Here is a 19,347-nt window from a genome sequence, read left to right on the forward strand (position 1 = left end):
AGTCTGATACCATTATTGATACATATTGGGTGTTTATTTATATTTGCTGAATGATTAATTTTTGCCCTGTAATTCATATCTCTAAAGAGCTTTATTTCTTTGTATTTCTTGCATTACCTAAAAATACTTAGTTTAGCTCTATATGCACTTTCAAGAAGTTCACAGAAAATCATTCCTGTTCTAATATTAACAGGGACAATTTGTACCAATATATTTACCATAATAAAATTTGGAGAAAATAGCACTTGCAATAATTCAAGATGTTTACAAACCTCAAATTCTGAAATACGAGAGTTTAAAATAATGAAAGAAAAACTGAATCAAGGGGCTGGGGATCTGGCTCAAGCGGTAGTGTGCTCGCCTGGCATGCGTGCGACCCGGGTTCGATCCTCAGCACCACATACAAAGATGTTGTGTCTGCCGAAAACTAAAAAATAAATACTAAAAAATTCTCTCTCTCTCTCTCTCTTAAAAAAAAAAAAAGAAAAATTGAATCAAGGAACTCTGGTATCTTTCAGCTTAACCTCTTAATTGCTGTATCCATATTTCTTCCAAAGGGATTTTATGTTGTTTCTACAAATATAAGAAGTCTTGGAACATGCTAGTTATGTATAAGTAAATAAACTCCACAAATACGTGGAAAGATCCATGTAAACTTTAGAAATATGCTATAGTATGAGTGTTTGTGTAGTCCCAAAATTTTTTTGTCGAAATCCTAACTCCCAAGGTAATAGATTTAGGATGTGGGACCTTTGGGTAGAGCATAGATTATAAGGACTCATGAATAGGATCAGTGTTTATATTAAAAAAAGAATCCTGGCCCCTTCCACCATGTGAGGACACCATGAAAAGGTGCTGTCTATGAACCAGAAACTAGACCTCACTAGACACATAATCTGCAAGCACCTAGATCATGGGTTTCCCAGTCTTCAGAAATGTGTAAGATTGATGTCTGCTATTGATAAGCCACCCAGTCTATGGTATTCTGTTCCAGCAACCTGAACAGATTAAGATAAAAGAGAATCCATGAAAAAAATATCATGACACAGCTTCAACATCACTGTTTTAATAATATGAAATACAAGTACAAAACATTGTACGAGTATACTTTTCACTACATGGAGATGGAATAATATATTTTTGTGTTTTTGCCAGAATCGGTATCATCCAGTACTTTCCACCGTACCAATGGCTTTCCCCAGGGATTCTTTTTACTATTCATATACAGTTTTATTATCATGAATAAAAAAGCTCACAAGTTTTTTAAATCATTGCAAATATTCAAGATGCTTTGGAGAATTGTTATGAAATACAGAATCACTTTAGCTCATGAGCTTTGAAATGGGTAATATTATTTCACATCAGCCAAGATCTCCCTTATATTAGTATTGCAAAGACACTGTGCACTTATTTAGGGTTTTAAAGTATTGTCTCAACTATGAAGGAAGGCAAATTGCCATTTTCTGAAAAGTCCAAAATATCTTGATACTTATTGTTTAAGAATAACTCATATAAACCCCACTTAGAGAAGACAATGGCAACAAAGGACCATAAAAGTTCTACAAGTACTAAAGAAAAACAAGTTTACATATACTGACACTGTCTTTTCTATTTCCAAAGTGGTCGAACCACATCAAGTACAGGTAAGATCAATCAATAAAGAAAAAGTAAACTGCGCTAGTTCCCAACAGTCAGCCTCCATAGCATACCTCACAGTTTTCGGCCAATTTCAGTTAAGAGTTGTCTTATGACAGACAAAATTATGAAAGCAGTATGAATTTTGCTGGGAAGTGTGAAAAGAAAATACTGTAATTTCATAAAATATTTGTAACTTATTTTATTTTTATAAATAAATAAAATGGTGTTTATTTTTAAGGTTTTGATCAGTTGCTGTTAAAAAAAAACATTCAAAGTTATGTTACTCTTTACGGATAAATGCTGGAGTATTTAAAATAACATGTTTGAAAAACTGAAACACATTTTAATTTTCAGCATTATGCTTTGTTCTTGGTAGAATCGTCTTTGTTTCTTCTCTTTACATCCCAATTATAAACCCTGGCCATATCTGCAAGAATTGTCAAAGAAAATGCAAAAGCAGTTCTAAAGAAAACATATGCAATGGCTAAGCCTTCAATCACACAATGAATCAAAGACCGAAATCATACGTACACAAATACTGATAATAACTAGGGTTGCCAGCCATCCTGCTATAGTATCAATTGCTAAAAAAATAATAGAGTTAAATTCTACCAAAACCAAGTTAAGAACTACAATCAACAATTGTCAACTATGGTAGTATATTTAACAAGTACATGCCAGAAACTCTCCATATTTTCTTTTTTTGTTTTGTTGATAAAAGGTCTCACTACATTGTCTAGGCTGTCCTGGAATTCCTGGGCTCAAATGATCCTCGTACCTCAGCTGCCCAAGTAGCTAGGACTAGAGCTGTGTACCACTGTGCCTGGTTCAATAGCTTTAAAGACAAGTCTGTCATCCATGAAATTTCAAAGATCACTCAGCACATATCTTGCCATATAAGAAATTAGTACAAATTTCAATAACTTCATCTCTTATCCTCTCTTTAGCTGAACAGGGCATTCAGTTTATTAAGCACCTATTGTGTTTCCAACTAGACATTATACAAAACCTTGATTTCCAGTCAGTGTTATCAGAGACTGGATGCCCTAACTTACTCCCATGTCTGTACACCATGCTATCTTTTCCAGCTCTAGCAATAACAAAGCTTGCAGTCAATCTTATGATTCCCCCTCCCCCCCCCTTTTTTTTGGTTCCTGTAAGTCAATGGATCCTGTTTTTCTCTCACATTTAACATCTTCTCCTTTCCAGAAATACCAGTTCTCCTAGGTCCTTGTCATCTCACAGCTGAATGAAGTCTCTCCACATCACCAGTTAAGTGGTGATCCCTACACTAGCCCTCAAATAGGCTGCCTTCCCTCACCCTCGCACTAAGCACCTGTCACACTCTCATGCTACACAATGGAGAAAAGGGCAGCTCCTATACTTGAAGAGCTCATGGTTGCACAAGGAAAACAAAGTACTAAGTTCAAAGGTTCAAAGTGCTAAATAAGCACAGAAGGACAAAAAAATATCCTGAGGGGATTAGAAAATATTCAGTGATGTTCTGATGCTCGAACTAAGATATGAAAGATAATACCTGCAGGCAAATAAGGGGAAGTCACGCCAGATAGGAGAAACAGTGTGTGGAAATACAAAAGGCATTCTACATTTTAGGGGTGAGAAGACCAGCTGGAATTATTTGGACCCTACTGTGCACTGGGGAAGAATCACAGCAGAAAAGTCAATGGCATGAGGCAAGACTGACGGGGACACTTCAGAGTGTCTATATGCATACCTTATATACAATAAACAACCACTGAAATATCATAACCAGAGAACTAAAAATAAGATATATTAATGACTTAGTAAATTCATGCTGGGGATAGCATGAAGGACAGTTAGAAAACTACTAAATGCATGCTCTAGAAAGCCAGAACTAGAGTAACTAATGGCACTGGGCAGAGAGATTTATGAATGAAATTTGACAAGAATCTGGTCATTAATTCACTCTTAGTAGTGAGGAAGAGAGATGTGTGAAGGATAACCCTCCTCACCAAGGTTTTGGTCTTTAAACATGACAGGAATAGGAGGAAGATACACATCAGTAGAGAAAGGCAAAGAGCTTGACCAGAACACCCCCACCTCACTTCTCTGCTGATGTAAATTCTAAACTTCCAGTTTCATCTTCTCAACAAAGCTTTCCCTGACCTAACTCCAGTTTACATCTCTTTTCTAAACGTCAAATACCCTTGGTGCTACATATATGAACTTAACACTTTGCTATGACATTATCATTTAGCTCTTTGGCATGTGCAGTTTTAATACAGAAAGACTTTGTCACTCCCTGCTCACCCTGCCACACTGATTTCTCTCTTATATGGGTTAGAATAGTTGCAGGAACACAGAAGACTTTTAATTTATAAATGCTCAAAGAATTAAACTATCCAACTAGCTATAAAAGTGTTAGGAAAGTATTCAAAAGAAAAACACTCAATCACCAAGGTGAATTTGCTTTTTCCAAATGTTCACATTTCAAACTTCTTGATCTACCTATAAAGTTACTCATGTCTAAGTTTCAAATATGTTATTTCCTATAACATCTACAACCTCACAATAGCCTTAAGGACATTCTTCACATTAATTTTTTTTCTCCCTCTGTGTTTTTAAGAAAGGATACTGACTTCTGTAGTAGTAAACTGATCTCGAAGAAAGTCAAGGTCTTCCTCAAGAGAATCAAGATTCTTTGTAGCAGTTGATAAATTCTTTTCCAACAATGCCTGAGCTTCATCAATATCATATTCGAGCATTACATTAGCCTAGAGAGAAAAAAAATCATGACAGTTACTAAACAGTTACACAATACTTTTTAGGTTAAAGCAGGTATCTGAAAAGTATAGCCCTCAGGCCAAATCCAGTCTGCTACCTTAAATTCTCCTGCCACTGTGGCAGAGCTAAGTGTTGGGGAAAAAAATCATGTGGTTGGCACAACAAAAAAATTTATTATTTGGTCTTTTACACAAGTTAGCTGACCTCTGGGTTAGATTCTAGATGCACGAGTGTGCACGTGTGCATGTGCACGCGCGCTCTCACACACACACACACACAGACCACATATACATATATATCATGTAATTGGTAAGAGAAAATCCTGGTGAGGCAAAAAGTTATCTACTTTACACTTAAGAGAATGGAAGCTCAGAGTGGTCAGGTTCTATCATGATCCCATTGCTAGTAAATGAGAAAAATCAGACAAAAATAATTAATGGTATATACGTGACTGCATAACCAATGTAATTCTGCAACCTGTACACTCAGAAAAATGAGAAATTATATCCCATCTGATTCAAATGTATGCTATGTCAAGATCATTGTACTGTCATGTGTAACTAATTAAGACAAATACATAAAAAAAGAAAATACAGAAAGAACATGAAAAAAAAATTAATGAAAAAAATCAGGATAAGAACAAATATACTTAAGATACAAAACCCCACCTTTCTACTACCTCCATCATGACACTGAACAGTTATTACTTTTGAAAATTTAAGTAGTTATTTTTAAGCTATAGATACATTGATTTGAAATTTTCAAGACTTTTTTTTTAATCTAAATTTGATCAGGTAGAAAACAGCCTAACTTTTACTGACCCCTTCATACTACCTCCTATAGATGCTAGGGGCAAGATGAAGTGATACTGTCAATACTGGGGAAAACAGACTAAATGAGATAACATGAAAGTGTTGGGCATAAAGTAAGTGCAAGATAAATACAGAATAACCCACTCTAATAATTAGAAAATTATAAAATTCATATAGGACAAAAAGTATTCAATCAAAAATATATGAGCTGGGTGCAGTGATGAAAGCCTAAAATCCCAGTGGCTTGGGAGGCTGAGACAGGAGAATCGCAAGTTCAAAACCAGTCTCAGCAATGATGTGGCGCTAAGCAACTCAGTGAGAACCTGTGTCTAAATAAAATACAAAATGGGGCTAAGGATGTGGCTCAGTGGTTGAGTGTCCCTGGTATCTGACTCCCTCCCCCACCAAAAAAGTACATGATGGGCTGGTGTGATGGCACATACTTGTAATCCCAGCCACTTGGGAGAGTGAGACAGGAAGATTGAAAGTTCAAGGCTAGCCTCAAAAATTTAGCAGGATTGTAAGCAACTTAGTGAGACCCTGTCCCAAAATAAAAATAAAAAGGGCTGGGGATGCCCCCAAAAAACAAATGGCGAATGTTTTCTGATATAAGGTGACTGACTCACAGTTGGGTAAAGAGAGGCAGCATGGGAGGAATTGATGAACTCTAGATAGGGCAGAGGGGTGGGAGAGGAAGAGAAGGGGCAGGGGTTTAGCAATGATGGAGGAATGTGATGGACATCATTATCCAAAGTACACGTATGAAGACATGAATTGGTGTGAACATACTTTATATACAGAGATATGAAAAATTGTTCTATATTTGTAATAAGAATTGTAATACATTCCACTGTCATGTATTTAAAAAATAAAACCAATAAATAAATAATTTTTTTTAAAAAAGCAAGGAAAAAAATAAACATACACACACAGGGGTGCTTTACCACTGAGCTACATCCCTATTCCTTTTACATTTTATTTTGAAACAGGGTCTCAATAAATTGTTGAGGGTCTCACTAAGCTGCTGGGGCTGGCCTTCAACTTGCCATCCTTCTGCCTTTCAACTTCTTGAGTCGCTGGTAGATCTGCTGTGTTAATAATTCTAACTTGAAATTTGTATTGATATCTTTTATTTAATTTAAATAACATACCTAATGATCATTAAAGACTTATGAATTTTAAAAAAGGGGGCTGGGGATGCAACTCTGGTAAAGCACCCTAGGTTAGATCTCCAGTACCAAAAAAAAAAAAAAAAAGGACATGTTGGGCTGGGATTTGTAGCTCAATGGTAAAGTGCTAAAGTGCTTGCTTAGCATGTGAGGCCCTGGGTTTAATCCCCAGCACCACAAAAAAAAAAAAAAAAAAAAAAGTCTTTCCAGTACTCACTTCAGCAACACATACTAAAATTGAAATGATACAGAGATTAGCATGGCCACTGTAGAAGGATGACAAGCAAATTTGTAAAGCAGTCCATATAAAAAATAGAGAAAAAGATGTCTTTCCAATTGCAGGCTCCCAAGCTACCAATTTAATTGAGGGTCAATTACTATTGTTTCTTATGATTTATTTTCCAGAAATTGTTGACACTATGGAATTTCTATATTTATTACTTCATTGTAATTATCCATAACTGTGGTGTTCATTTTGACATATTCATGAATATATCATAACAGTTTGCTCCATTTTGATCCCCAGTATTTCCTCTTTCCCTCTTTTCTATCCCTGATCTCCTTTCTCTACATTATTGGTCTCCCTTCATTTATTTATTTTTCCAATTGGTACATTATAGTTACATGACTGGAATACACTGTGATATATTCATGCATGCACGTAGCATAATTTGGTGAACTTAATTCCCCAGTTCTTCCCCTTTTCCACCCCTCCTCACTCCCCCTTGGTTCCCTGCTTCTTCTCTACTGATCTCCTTTCCATTTGCCTAAGATCCCCTTTTTTATTACTTTTTTCTCTCTTAGCTTCTGCGTATGAGAAAAACACTCAACCCTTGACTTTCTGAGTCTGGCTTATTTCACTTAGCAGGATGTTTTCCAGTTCCACTCATTTGCTAGCAAATAACATCATCTCGTTCTTCTTTATGGCTGAGTAAAACTTCATTGTGTGTATATACACCACAATTTCTTTATCCATTCATCTGTTGATGGGTACCTAGTCTGGTTCCACAATTCAGTTATTGTGAATTGTGTGCTGCTACAAATATCAATGTGACTATGAGAATAGTATGCTGGCTTTAGTTCTTTTGCATAAATACCAAGGAGTAGGACAGCTAGATAATATGGTGGATCTATTCTTAGTCTTTTGAAGAATTTCTGTACTATTTTCCAAAGCAGTTACAATAATTTGAAGTCTCCCCAATAATGAATGAGTGTGTCTTTCCCCCCATATCCTCACCAGCAATGGGTACTTGTATTATTGATGACTGACATTCTAACTGGGGTAGGATGAAATCTCAGTGTAGTTTTGATTTTCATTTCCATGATTGCTAAGAATATTGAACATTTTTCCATATATCTGTTGGCCATTTGTATTTCTTCTTTTGAGAACTGTCTATTTAGGTCATTTGCCCATTTATTGAGTGGGTTATTAGGTTTTTTGGTGTTTTTTTTAGTTCTTTATTATAATTCTAGTTATTAATCGCACTGGAAGAATATCTGGCAAAGACCTTCTCCCATTCTGTAGGCTCTTTCTTCATGCTCTTGTACAAGTGAAAACTAGAAGACACTTAAAGAGATTTCATTCATTAAAAAAAAATATTCATCATTCATTCAGCATGTACTCTATGATAAGTATTTCTCCTTAGCTGATTCTCTAAAATATAGCCTTCCCAGCTTCTCACTTGACAGACATCTCAAGAATGACATGCCCCAAACACAACTCTAACTTACCCCATAAACTTGGCTCCTCCCCCATTCTTCCCAAGTCAGTAAACTACACAGCTATCCACCCATTGGTTCAATCCATAGGGGTCATCCTATAAATCCTCTTTTTCCTTTAGTCTACATTCCATCAGCACACAGGGGCAAGATGATTTTATAAATAAGACTGGGGAAACAGGGAGTTCTCTAATAAGAATTATAGCATCACAGAGGATGAATTATATGGATCAAATACTTACATGGAAATAATAACATCATCAAAGTACTGTGTCTAAATATTTTGTAACACTGGAAAGAAGATAGTTTTTCTAGAACACAAAACCCAGGAACCATAAGCAAAGTCAAAAGACAAACAATGAACAGGAAAAATGTTTGTAACTAATTTCCCCTAACATATATAAATCTTTAAGCAAAAGACCAAGTAGCCCATAGTCAACAGAAAGCTAGGCAAAGGACATGAACAGAGTTCACAGAAAAGAAATAAAAAATCAGGGAGTGTAGTTCAGTGGAGGGCACATTCACAGGTCACCATTTGTGTATAAAAGGAGGAAGATATATATATATATATAAAATTTCTCCAGAAGGATACCAAGAAATGAATTGTTGATTGCTTAAGAGGAGGTTACTAGGCTAGTGAGGATAGGTATGCCCTTGCTAGAGTTATAATTTATATCTCAAAATTCATGTGTTGGAAACTTAATCCCCAAATTCATGTGTTAATGGTAATTAGAGTGGGACCTCTTTGGGGACATAATTCATTTTAGATGAGGTCCTGAAAATGGGGGCCCCAATGATGGTATGAATGGCTTTGGAAGTAGAGGCAGAGAAACCCAAGCTAGCACACTTGTTTTGTCTCATTATGTGATGTCCTCCACCATGTTATGATGCAGCATATAGTTCTCGCCAGATGTCAATGTCATGTTCTTGTACTTTGCAGATTCAAGATCCATGAGCCAAATATACAACTATTCTTTATAATTTACCTAGTTTGTGGTATTCAGTTATAGCAGACAGTCTTTCTGTATCTTTTTTAAGGACATGTAAATGTATTAACAGTCTAAAAGTTGTACCAAAACCAAATATCTGACAAATTTCTGACTCCAAAAAGAAAAAGCTAATTTGAAAAAAGTTTATCCACCCACAATTATTATATTATTATACAACTATTATACAACCATTTCAAAAGTGAAAGTATATATAACAAATTAGAATAAAAAGTTTTTCAAAAAAGTGAATGGAGGCAGGAGTGGTGGTGCATGCCTATAATCCCAGCAGCTTGGGAGGCTGAGACAGGAGTATTGCGGGTTCAAAGTTAGCCTCAGCAAAAGTTAGGCACTAAGCAATTCAGTGAGACACCCATCTCTAAATAAAATACAAAATAGGGCTGGGGATGTGGCTCAGTGGTCAAGTGCCCCTGGGTTCAATCCCCAGTACCAAAAAAAAAAAAAAAAAAAAGCAAATAGAGCCAGGCACAGTGGCACAGGCCTGTAATCCCATTGACTCAGGAGCCTAAGTCAGGAGGATGACAAGTTTGAGGCCAAACTTATCTCACTCAAAATTTAAAAAAAATAAAATAAAAAGGGCTAAAGATGTAGCTCTGTGATAAAGCACCTCTAGGGTTCAATCCCTAGTACCAAAAGAAAGTGATTTTAAAAATCAGCTCCTGCAGGGGCTGGGGATGTGGTCAAGTGGTAGCGTGCTAGCCTGGCAGGTGTGCGGCCCAGGTTTGATCCTCAGCACCACATACAAACAAAGATGTTGTGTCCGCCAAAAACTAAAAAAAAAATTAAAAAATAAAAAAAAAATCAGCTCCTGCCACTTTGGTCTAAAATTTTTCAATAGCCTAAAATCTTTCAATAGCTTCCTACTGCATTTAACATGAAACCCTTCAGCTAATATCACTTGCTTTTGCCCCACCATCCAGCACTCTCACCCTCCATTGCAGTACCAAAGTCAAACAAACCTGGCCTTCCTTCTGTCTGTCCCTTCAAGGCAGGTCCTGCTTTGAGGGCCTCTGAACTTACTATTACATTACCTGGAAAACCCTCTTATCCTTTTGCAAAAGTAGCTCCTTTGGTCATTGTGATATTGATTAGGAATAGACAAACAGAACAAAGGAACAGAAGAGAACTCAGGCAGATAGGAAAACTCAATCTGTAGAGAGAGAAGGGACAATTCAACAAATGGTGCTGGGACTAGTAGCTATCCACTTGAGAGAATAGATATCAAAGTTAACACTCCTCCTTCACAGTGTTTATTAAAATAGTTTCCAGATTAATTAGGGCTCTAAATTAAAATAAAACCAAGCAAAGCCAGGGAGATGGTGGCAGCAGTGGCAATTGTTGAATCTACTGTTACTTTAAAAACTCCACAAAAACTAACATTAACAATCAGGACAAATATATACCCAAGATAACTGAAAACATATGTCTATACAAAAACTTATACACAAACTTTCACAGAAAAATTTTTCACAATAGCCAAAAAAGATAGAAACAAACCTAATATCTATCAGCTGATAATGAATCAATAAAATTCTATATATACAAAGGAATACTTTGGCAATAAAAGAAGCTCTAACACATGTCTCTACATTGATAAACCTTAAAAATATGATGCTCAGTGAAAGACCACAAAAGACCATATATTGTATAATTCCATTCATGTGAAATGTCCAGCATAGGTAAATCCATAGAAACAAAGTAAATTAGTGGTTACAACAGACTGAGAGAAGAAAGAATGAGGAATGAATGCTAATAGGTATGGAGTATTTGGGGGAAGAGGGGTGAATAAAATGTTCTAGACCTAGAGAGAAGTGATGGTTATAGAACTCTGTGAATATACTAAAAATCACTGAGCTATACACTGTAAAATAGTGAATTTTATGGTATGTGAATGACATCTTAAAACTGTTGAAAAGAAAAAACTAGGACAGCAAACCTAGAAAGCTAAACAACATCAACAAAAAAACTGACTACATATCTCTACACTATGAGCACAGGAGGACAGCCTACTGTTGGTTATAAGACCTGCATGGTAGAAACATTTGTACAGGAGTAAGAGGAAGAAAGCAATGAGGCATCAAGTAGACATGAAAACTCCAAAATAACAAAGAGGCGGTAGTACGGAAGATCAGTAAGCTAACTAGAGGACAGTAGTTTTAAGTCAAACATGTTGTGTCTCATATGTAAATGATTTAAAAGTAGATCTGAATGTAGAATAGTGCTTACTAGAGGTTGGGAAGCAGGGGTCAGGAGAAGTTGGATCGTGGGTAGCAAAAAAAGTTCTAGTGTTCTAAAGCACAGTAGGGGGACTATAGATTACAATAAACTGTTACATATTTTATGAAAAAGTATGAGAGAGGAGGTCTAAAGATCCAAAAACAAATAACAAAAAACAGACAAAAAATAAAAATATAATAAATATCTCACAGAAAAAAAGGTACAAAATAACAATAAGGAGATGAAAACATTAATTACTATGATTTGATCAATATACATATTATGAATACATATTAAATTATCACATAGTGCTCCATAAATATATATAACTAAAATAACAATCAATTTTTATGCAATTATTTATTTTTTAATATTTATTTTTTAGTTTTCGGCGGACACAACATCTTTGTATATGGTGCTGAGGATCGAACCCAGGCCAGGTGAGCGCGCTACCGCTTGATCCAAAGACTAAAAAGACTAAAAGTGGCTTGCATGCTCTCAGAGCAGATTGGTACAGGGGTATTCTAGGTACACCTAGCCTTACACACTTCCTTACCCACAGGGCCTCACAGTGAGGAAAACAAAACAAAAACAAAGATTGAACTTATTCTAGCTCAAAAATTACTAAAACATCTGGGAATAACCTTAATAAGAAATAACAAAGCAGCCAGGCATGATGGCACACTCCTGTAATCCCAGCTACTCAGAAGGCTGAGGCAGGAGGATCCGAATTTTGAGGCCAGCTTGGGCACCTTAGTGAGACCCCGTCTCAAAAAAAAAAAAAGGGCTGGGCTGTAGCTCAGTGAAGCATCCCTGGGTTCAATCTGCAGAACAGGGAGGAAAAAACAGCCCTGTATCTTCAAGTCAAGGGTCTCAGCAACTGTTTATTTTTACCACTTTACATAAAAAACAAAAGGGAACTCTAGAATTATTTCTCCATTCTAAAAACTGTCCATAGAAATGAACTAAGTCAAATCAAATGCAAAGTTCTAAAAAGAGAATAAGCAACAGAATAACATCTTTACAATGTAAGTAAAACAGAAAGACATGCCAACAAAATAAGTGAAAACTATAAGGTATACCAAAAAATAACATTAAGAAAATAAATACAAGATATGAAAGGACAAACATAAAACCAGAATTAGAAAGTTCAGATAAGGTGACAGAACTCAGGAAAGAATTAGAAATAAAAACACATTTACTTGGGCTAGGGATGTGGCTCAAGTGGTAATGCGCTCACCTGGCATGCGTGAGGCACTGGGTTCAATTCTCAGCACCATGTAAAAATTAAATAAAGATATTGTGTCCACCTAAAACTAAAAATAAATATTTAAAAAAAATTTACTTCAGAAAAGATGACTAAACTAGACAGATGCAAATATTTATAATATACAATACCTTAGGATTCACAGAATATGAGGAAATTACATAAACACAATAGGAATCCCCAAAGAAAACCAAAGATGGCACTAAAAACAAAAATTCTGAACAGTTTATTTCAACAAAATGTTCTTGATAACACAAACACAGGCACATGCCTGCATGCACATGCACACTTGTGTACACATGCGCGCGCATATACACACACACACACACACACACACACACACACACACACACACAATGAAGGGGCACACCATATACCTGGGCAAATTGACCCAGAAGTCTTTTTGATACCCAAAAAAATAAGTCATTTATTAAGGGGAGAAAATTGGTTTGCCATCAAAACTTTTTGAGAAACACGTTATGACAAAAAAAAATGGAGCAAAATATACAGTGTTCAAGGATATAAAATGTGAGCTGAGGGTTTTATATTCAGCAAGAGTGATTTTTAAGTACAAAGGCTACAGAATAATTGTTAGTAACATTTGAGAACTCAAGGAATATTGTGTCCCCAAATCTGAAGGAATGTACTAGAGAATGAGTATCAGACGACCAAAATAACTAGGGGAATATCAGTATGATGATAGTGATATGCATTCTATACATATTTTCAGAGAGAACAAGGGTAAATGAAGGGCACAAGTAAGCAAGCAGAGTACATAATGGCTTTGGGCACCATTATGGATAATATGAGCACATCCCTGTAAAGAATGGGAAAGGACAGAAAGAATACATAAAAAACATCACTGTAACAGCATTTGGTCATGTTATTCTAAGAACGTTTTTTGTATGAATAAGGGATAAAACATATTACATAGTGTAATTCTATCACCCCTGGTATTTTGAGAACCTGATACTCTCAATAAAGAATACAGAAGAAACAGAGGAACAAGTTGAGTAAAAACTCTGTTGCCCGGGCTGGGGATACGGCTCACGTAGTAGCGCGCTTGCCTGGCATGCGTGAGGCATTGGGTTCGATCCTCAGCACCACAGAAAAATAAAATAAAGATATTGTGTCCACCTAAAGCTAAAAAATAAATATTAAAAAAAACTCTGTTGCCCTGAATTTGAACTGGAAAGAACACTATGAATTCATGAGTTATTACACACAAAAACACATACCAACTTGTATGTTAGTACACAAGTTTATATCCTACTGGTTCCGTTTCTCTAGTGGAACCCTGACTGGTAACAAATTAACTTGTAATTTGTTTTGTGCAGTTTTCTTATTTTGTCTATATGTAAACATATATACATATAGAAAAGTTTGCACATCGTAAATATACAACTTTATGCATCTTCACAAACTCATAACACTCATGGGACCAGCATCTAGATCAATGAAGACATGTTCATCAGCATTCCAGAAGGCTCCTCATGGATCCTTCCAGTAAATCACCAACATCTTAATCCCAAAGAAAACTATTTTTCTGGCTTCTAACAGCGTAATTTGGCCTATGTTTGAACTTTACACAAATGGAATCAAATAGTATGTGTTCTTTCATGACTGATTTCTGCAGTATACAGAATTAGGACTCCCTAAACCCACACTGTACTAGCCTAATCCCTGGAACATTTGAGTCTGATGAGGTATATCATTTGTCTGTTAATGCTAATGAATGGGTATTACCTGAATATGTCTAATGTAATTGCATGAGCTCTTCAGATCAGAGAACTTTCTCTAGTGGCAAAAGGAAAACCTGGAAAGATTTGAAGTTTAACACAATATTCACTGCTTCTTTAAAGACAGAAAAGGTCTAAGAGCCAAGGAATGTAGGTGGTCTCTAGATGCCAGGGATCCAAGAAAACAGGGATCTCAGACCTACAACTACACAGAACTACAATCTGACAACAATATGATACTGAAGTGGATTCACCCCCAAGCTTCTAATAAGGAGTACATCCTTCCTGGTACTTTAATGCTGGCCTTGTGAGAACCTGACCAGAGGATCCATCCAGGTATATCTGAACTTCTGACATATAGACAGGAGATGACAAAAGAGAAAATTTTAGACACTGGAGCATTCAGGATTTCAGATTTGGGAATTAGTGATATTTAGTCTGTTTTGCCCTGCCATTCTGGTAAGTGCAAAGTGCAAATGCACAGTGCTTTTAATTTGCATCTCCCTGTTTGCTAATGAAGCTAAACAATTTTCATGTGGCTACTGGCCACTGGGTATTCTCTTCTCAGAAAAAATTATTTTATATACCCCTTATTCTACTGAGTAGCTTGCCTTTTCACATGATCCCCAACAAATGAGTATTTGAGCAAAAAATATCAGAAACCTATTTATATATTTATGAGCTGAGTGAAAGGAGTACAGTTAACATAAATGAAATCATAAATGCTTAATGAACTTTATTACATTCAAAATGAAAGTTCTCAAGGGCTGGGGTTGTGGCTCAGTGGTAGAATGCTTGCCTAGCATGTGTGAGGCACTGGGTTCGATCCTCAGCACCACATAAAAATAAATAAAGGTCCATCAACAACTAATAATATATCTTTTTTAAAAAATTAAAAGTTCTCTATAAGAAGTACCATAAACAAAAGACAAGCAACACCTCATAAAAAATATCTGCATTATATAAAAGAAGACTATATCCCAAATACATAATATATAAAGATCTAAATATCTATTAACAAGCAAACAAAGACTATAACAGAAAATATAGCAAGGGCATAATCAGGCAGGCAAAATTGAAGAGAAATACAAATGACCATTTTGTCAAACAAAAAAATTTTGATAGCATTTCCATGTATAAAATTAACAAAAATCTAAATGTTGTCAATAAAAGAATACTATATACATTGGGAGAAAAATGTAAATTGGTACAGTCTTTGTTGAGAGCAATGCAGCAGTATCTTTCAAAATATTAAATGTTTTGTGTTGTGTGTGCATGTGTGTGTATACACACACACATTTATTGTTAGATCCAACAATTCCATCTCAAAGTGGCATACAAGGCTAGCGACGTGGCTGAGTGGTAGAGCACTTGCCTAGCATGAGTGAGGCCCTTGGTTAAATTCCCAGAAAAAAAAATTAAAGCGTATACAAAAAATAAATATTTTATATGTGCACTTTTTTATATAGCACTGTTCCCTCTAAAACAAACATAAAAATAACCTAATATTATTATTATGCCATAGCCCTGCCACACAATAACAAGAAGCCAACAAAACCAAGCAGCAAATTCTAATACTACTCAAAAGAAAAGGTATGTAATGCTAAGTGAAAAGTCAAGTAGTGCCAGAGAGGAAGTGGGACTAGCTTATGACAGGGGAAACTACTAAAGTCCTAGTAACATAATCTGACATGTTTAAATCTAGCAACTTGAGTAGAGGAAAGAGCCAGAATAAAATCTTTGAGGCAGGGCCATTCCAGGCATTGTCAAGCAAGAAGTCTAAGTGTAGCCAACCAAGGAAGTAAGGTATTATGCAAGAGAAGTATCAAGGAGTACCAAACTGTGGAGGCATTTGTAAACCATTCAAAGAACTTGGGCTTTTCCTCAGAATGAGATGAGAAACCACTGGAAATTTTGGGACAGAATATGGAATCACTTGATAGATTTTAATGGATCACTCTGTCCACTGTGCTAGAAAAAATTTAGGAAGGCAAGAACAGAACTGAGGGTGAATTAAAATGTAATTATAAGTTGAACTGTATAAACCCAAAACATACACTGAAATCCTAAGCCCTGGTACCTGTGAATGTAACCTTATAAGGAATACGTTATTACAGATTGAATTATATCTCCCTTACAAAAAATGTGTGTCCCTTCCTTCCTTCCACAATGAGGGATGAACACTTTTACACATCTCAAGCAATACTGTTTTGCTATGCAAAACACACTGGTTTACAAATACGTCAGCTGTAGCTACAGCATTTACTTACCCCCAACCACAGACAAACTTTATCAGTAGGAGGAACTGAAGCTTTGCAGTACAGGTTATCTGCCAATAAGAATCTGGTCTCTAGTGAACTGGTGGACTCCTTTAAAAAAAATGACAGTGCCAAAAACAAACCAGTTTGATATCAAAGTTATAAAGAAGAAATTCCATAGCTGGACCTAAGACATTTAAAACAATACCATCATGTGAACTAAATGTAAAGGTAAAGGTAAAAGAAATGAACACTACTGCCAGATGGCTGGGCATGGACTCTGGTTCAGCTACTTACCAGCTATGTAAATTTTGGCATCTCACTTAATCTTTCCATGCCTCATGTCCCTCACCTATAAAATTAAAAAATAACCATCCTCGCACAGCCAGTATAGTGGCATACACCTATAATCCCAGTGACTTGAGGGGTGCTAAGGCAATAGAATTCCAAGTTCCAGGCTAATGTGAGCAACTTAGTGAGACCTCATCTCAGAATAAAAAATAAAATGAGCTGTGGATATAACTCAGAGGTAGAATGCTCCTGAGTTTAATTCCCAGTACCAGGGCAAAGGCAAAGGTAAGCACTGACTTCCCTAATGCTTACACACAGAACAGTGCCTGGCATAGATGAATTATATCAATATTATAGAAGAATTAGCTGTTATTTTTACTTCATCAGTGCTTCATGCCCAACTCAGGTTCTGAAGTCTCTCAAAAAATTCACCACATATAATAACCTACTAGAAATCTAGTTATTCTTCAAATAATAAATCACATGTGTACACAATCTGTTCAAAACAATATTCTTATAAAATTTAATCTTGGATATGGCTCAAGTAGTAGCACGCTTGCCTGGCATGTGTGAGGGTTAGGGTTCGATCCTTAGTACCACATAAAAATAAAATAAAGATATTATGTCTACCTAAAGCTAAAAAATGAATATTTTTTAAAGAGAGAAAGAGAGAGAGAGAGAGAGAATTTTTTAATATTTATTTTTTAGTTTTCGGTGGACACAACATCCCTGTTTGTATGTGGTGCTGAGGATCGAACCCGGGCTGCACGCATGCCTGGCAAGCACACTACCACTTGAGCCACATCTCCAGCCCTAAAAAATGAATATTTTTTAAAAAATTTAATCTTGGGCTGAGGATGTGGCTCAAGCGGTAGCGCGCTCGCCTGGCATGTGTGCGGCCCGGGTTCGATCCTCAGCACCACATACAAACAAAGATGTTGTGTCCGCTGAGAACTAAAAAATAAATATTAAAAATTCTCTCTCTCTCTCTCCTCTCTCACTCTCTCTTAAAAAAAAAATTTAATCTTTACAGCCTGATTTTATTTAATGAATACTGAATTGAGACTTGGAAGACTCAAAATTAGTTCTTCCAGTACTAAGTAGCTATGTGAAACCAACTAAGCGTAACTAACCTCTAAGTAGTTATTTCCTAAACTGTGAAATAAGAACCTGAAAATAGTAATCTCTTTAAGATTTTTTCAAGCTCTATAAATCTTGGGCTTACTCCTTATTCTTAGGGAGGACAACCATCACTAGGAAAAAAAAAACCTGGCCATGTGTGGTGGTACATGCCTACAATTCCAGATGCTCAGGAAACTGAGGCAGGAGGATAGGAGGATCTCGAGTTCAAAGCCAGCCTAGCAAAAGCAAGGAGCTAAGTGACTCAGTGAGACCCTGTCTCTAAATAAAATATAGATATGGCTCAGTGGCCAAGTGCCCCTGAGTTCAATCCCTTTTACCCACCCCATCCCCCAAAAAAGAAAACTTGATATTACCACCTCAAAATAACTTAAAACAATTTCTGACTATATTTAAATTTTGTAAACACTACATATAAATAAAGTAATCCAAGTGCTAGCCTTTTAAGGAAAAGTCAGAAAGCCACAATTTTTACACAAAATTCTGGTATATTAGTGTATATGCTCAAGAAGGAAGAATGGATCCTACAGCACAGATCAAATACCAAAGAATCAAGGAAGATGAAACTCTGCTAATATATCCTGGTTTACTTGTATTTTAAAGAAAAATGCACTTACTTTTTTCTTCTGCATGTATTTTAGAATTTCCAGAGTCTGCTTAATTTCAGGAATCTGACCTTTTAGCCTATGAACAAGAAAAAGGTTAATATACTATTTCACAAGTAAAAATAAACACCAAGATATGGTCTTACTAACTTTACCTTGTCTATTAATATGTTCTTTTTTTTTCTTTTTCTTTTTTTTTTTTTGTAGTGCTGGGGATTGAACCTAGGGCCTTGTGCATGCAAGGTAAGCACTCTACCAACTAGCCTCAGCCCCTGCTGATATATTCTTGAAGACTAACTATAAATATAAAATATTTAATACATACTAATCTTATTTCATAAATTTAATTTTTTAAAATACTTAGGAAATTTTAGGTGTAACACAAAGAACTTAAGATACAAATGTTGGGGCTGGGGTTGTGGCTCAGTGATAGAGTGCTTGCCTGGCATGTGTGAGGCACTGGGATCATTCTCAGCACCACATATAAATAAATGAATAAAAATAAAATATTTAATAAAATACTTCAAAAAATAAAATGCATTTAATAAAACATTTTTAAAATATTAAAGGCATAAAAATTTAATAAAATATTTAAGATATAATAACAAAGATATATAGAATGCATGTTTTGAACAAAGCCCTGTTCTATACATCAAAATTCCCACTGTTAATAAACATTTCTAGAAGCACACCATATTCCACAGAGGTGATTCAGAGAT

At 35.8% G+C, this 19,347-nt stretch overlaps 1 protein-coding gene and 1 non-coding gene across 3 annotated transcripts in view; one reads left to right on the forward strand and one right to left on the reverse strand.

The window, feature by feature from the left end:
• Positions 1–1,050: 1,050 nt before the first annotated feature.
• The window catches only part of Vbp1 (VHL binding protein 1), a 34,380-nt gene continuing 16,083 nt past the window's right edge, over positions 1,051–19,347 (reverse strand). The window contains exons 3-6 of one of the 2 annotated variants that reach the window (XM_005342016.5): positions 18,641–18,707; positions 16,605–16,703; positions 4,256–4,394; positions 1,051–2,065 (exon numbers count right to left, since the gene is read on the reverse strand). In XM_005342016.5, the coding sequence (XP_005342073.2) occupies positions 1,995–2,065; positions 4,256–4,394; positions 16,605–16,703; positions 18,641–18,707 (376 nt within the window). In that variant the 3' untranslated portion in view covers positions 1,051–1,994. The remainder of the gene's footprint in view (positions 2,066–4,255; positions 4,395–16,604; positions 16,704–18,640; positions 18,708–19,347) is intronic. The other variant, XM_021721251.3, reaches the window with a different exon arrangement.
• On the forward strand, positions 6,595–6,696 carry LOC120890968 (U6 spliceosomal RNA). Its single transcript, XR_005735433.2, has one exon. It is a non-coding gene; the product is annotated as a U6 spliceosomal RNA (small nuclear RNA).

This window comes from Ictidomys tridecemlineatus, chromosome X, assembly GCF_052094955.1.
Source record: "Ictidomys tridecemlineatus isolate mIctTri1 chromosome X, mIctTri1.hap1, whole genome shotgun sequence".
Lineage (NCBI taxonomy): Eukaryota > Metazoa > Chordata > Mammalia > Rodentia > Sciuridae > Ictidomys > Ictidomys tridecemlineatus.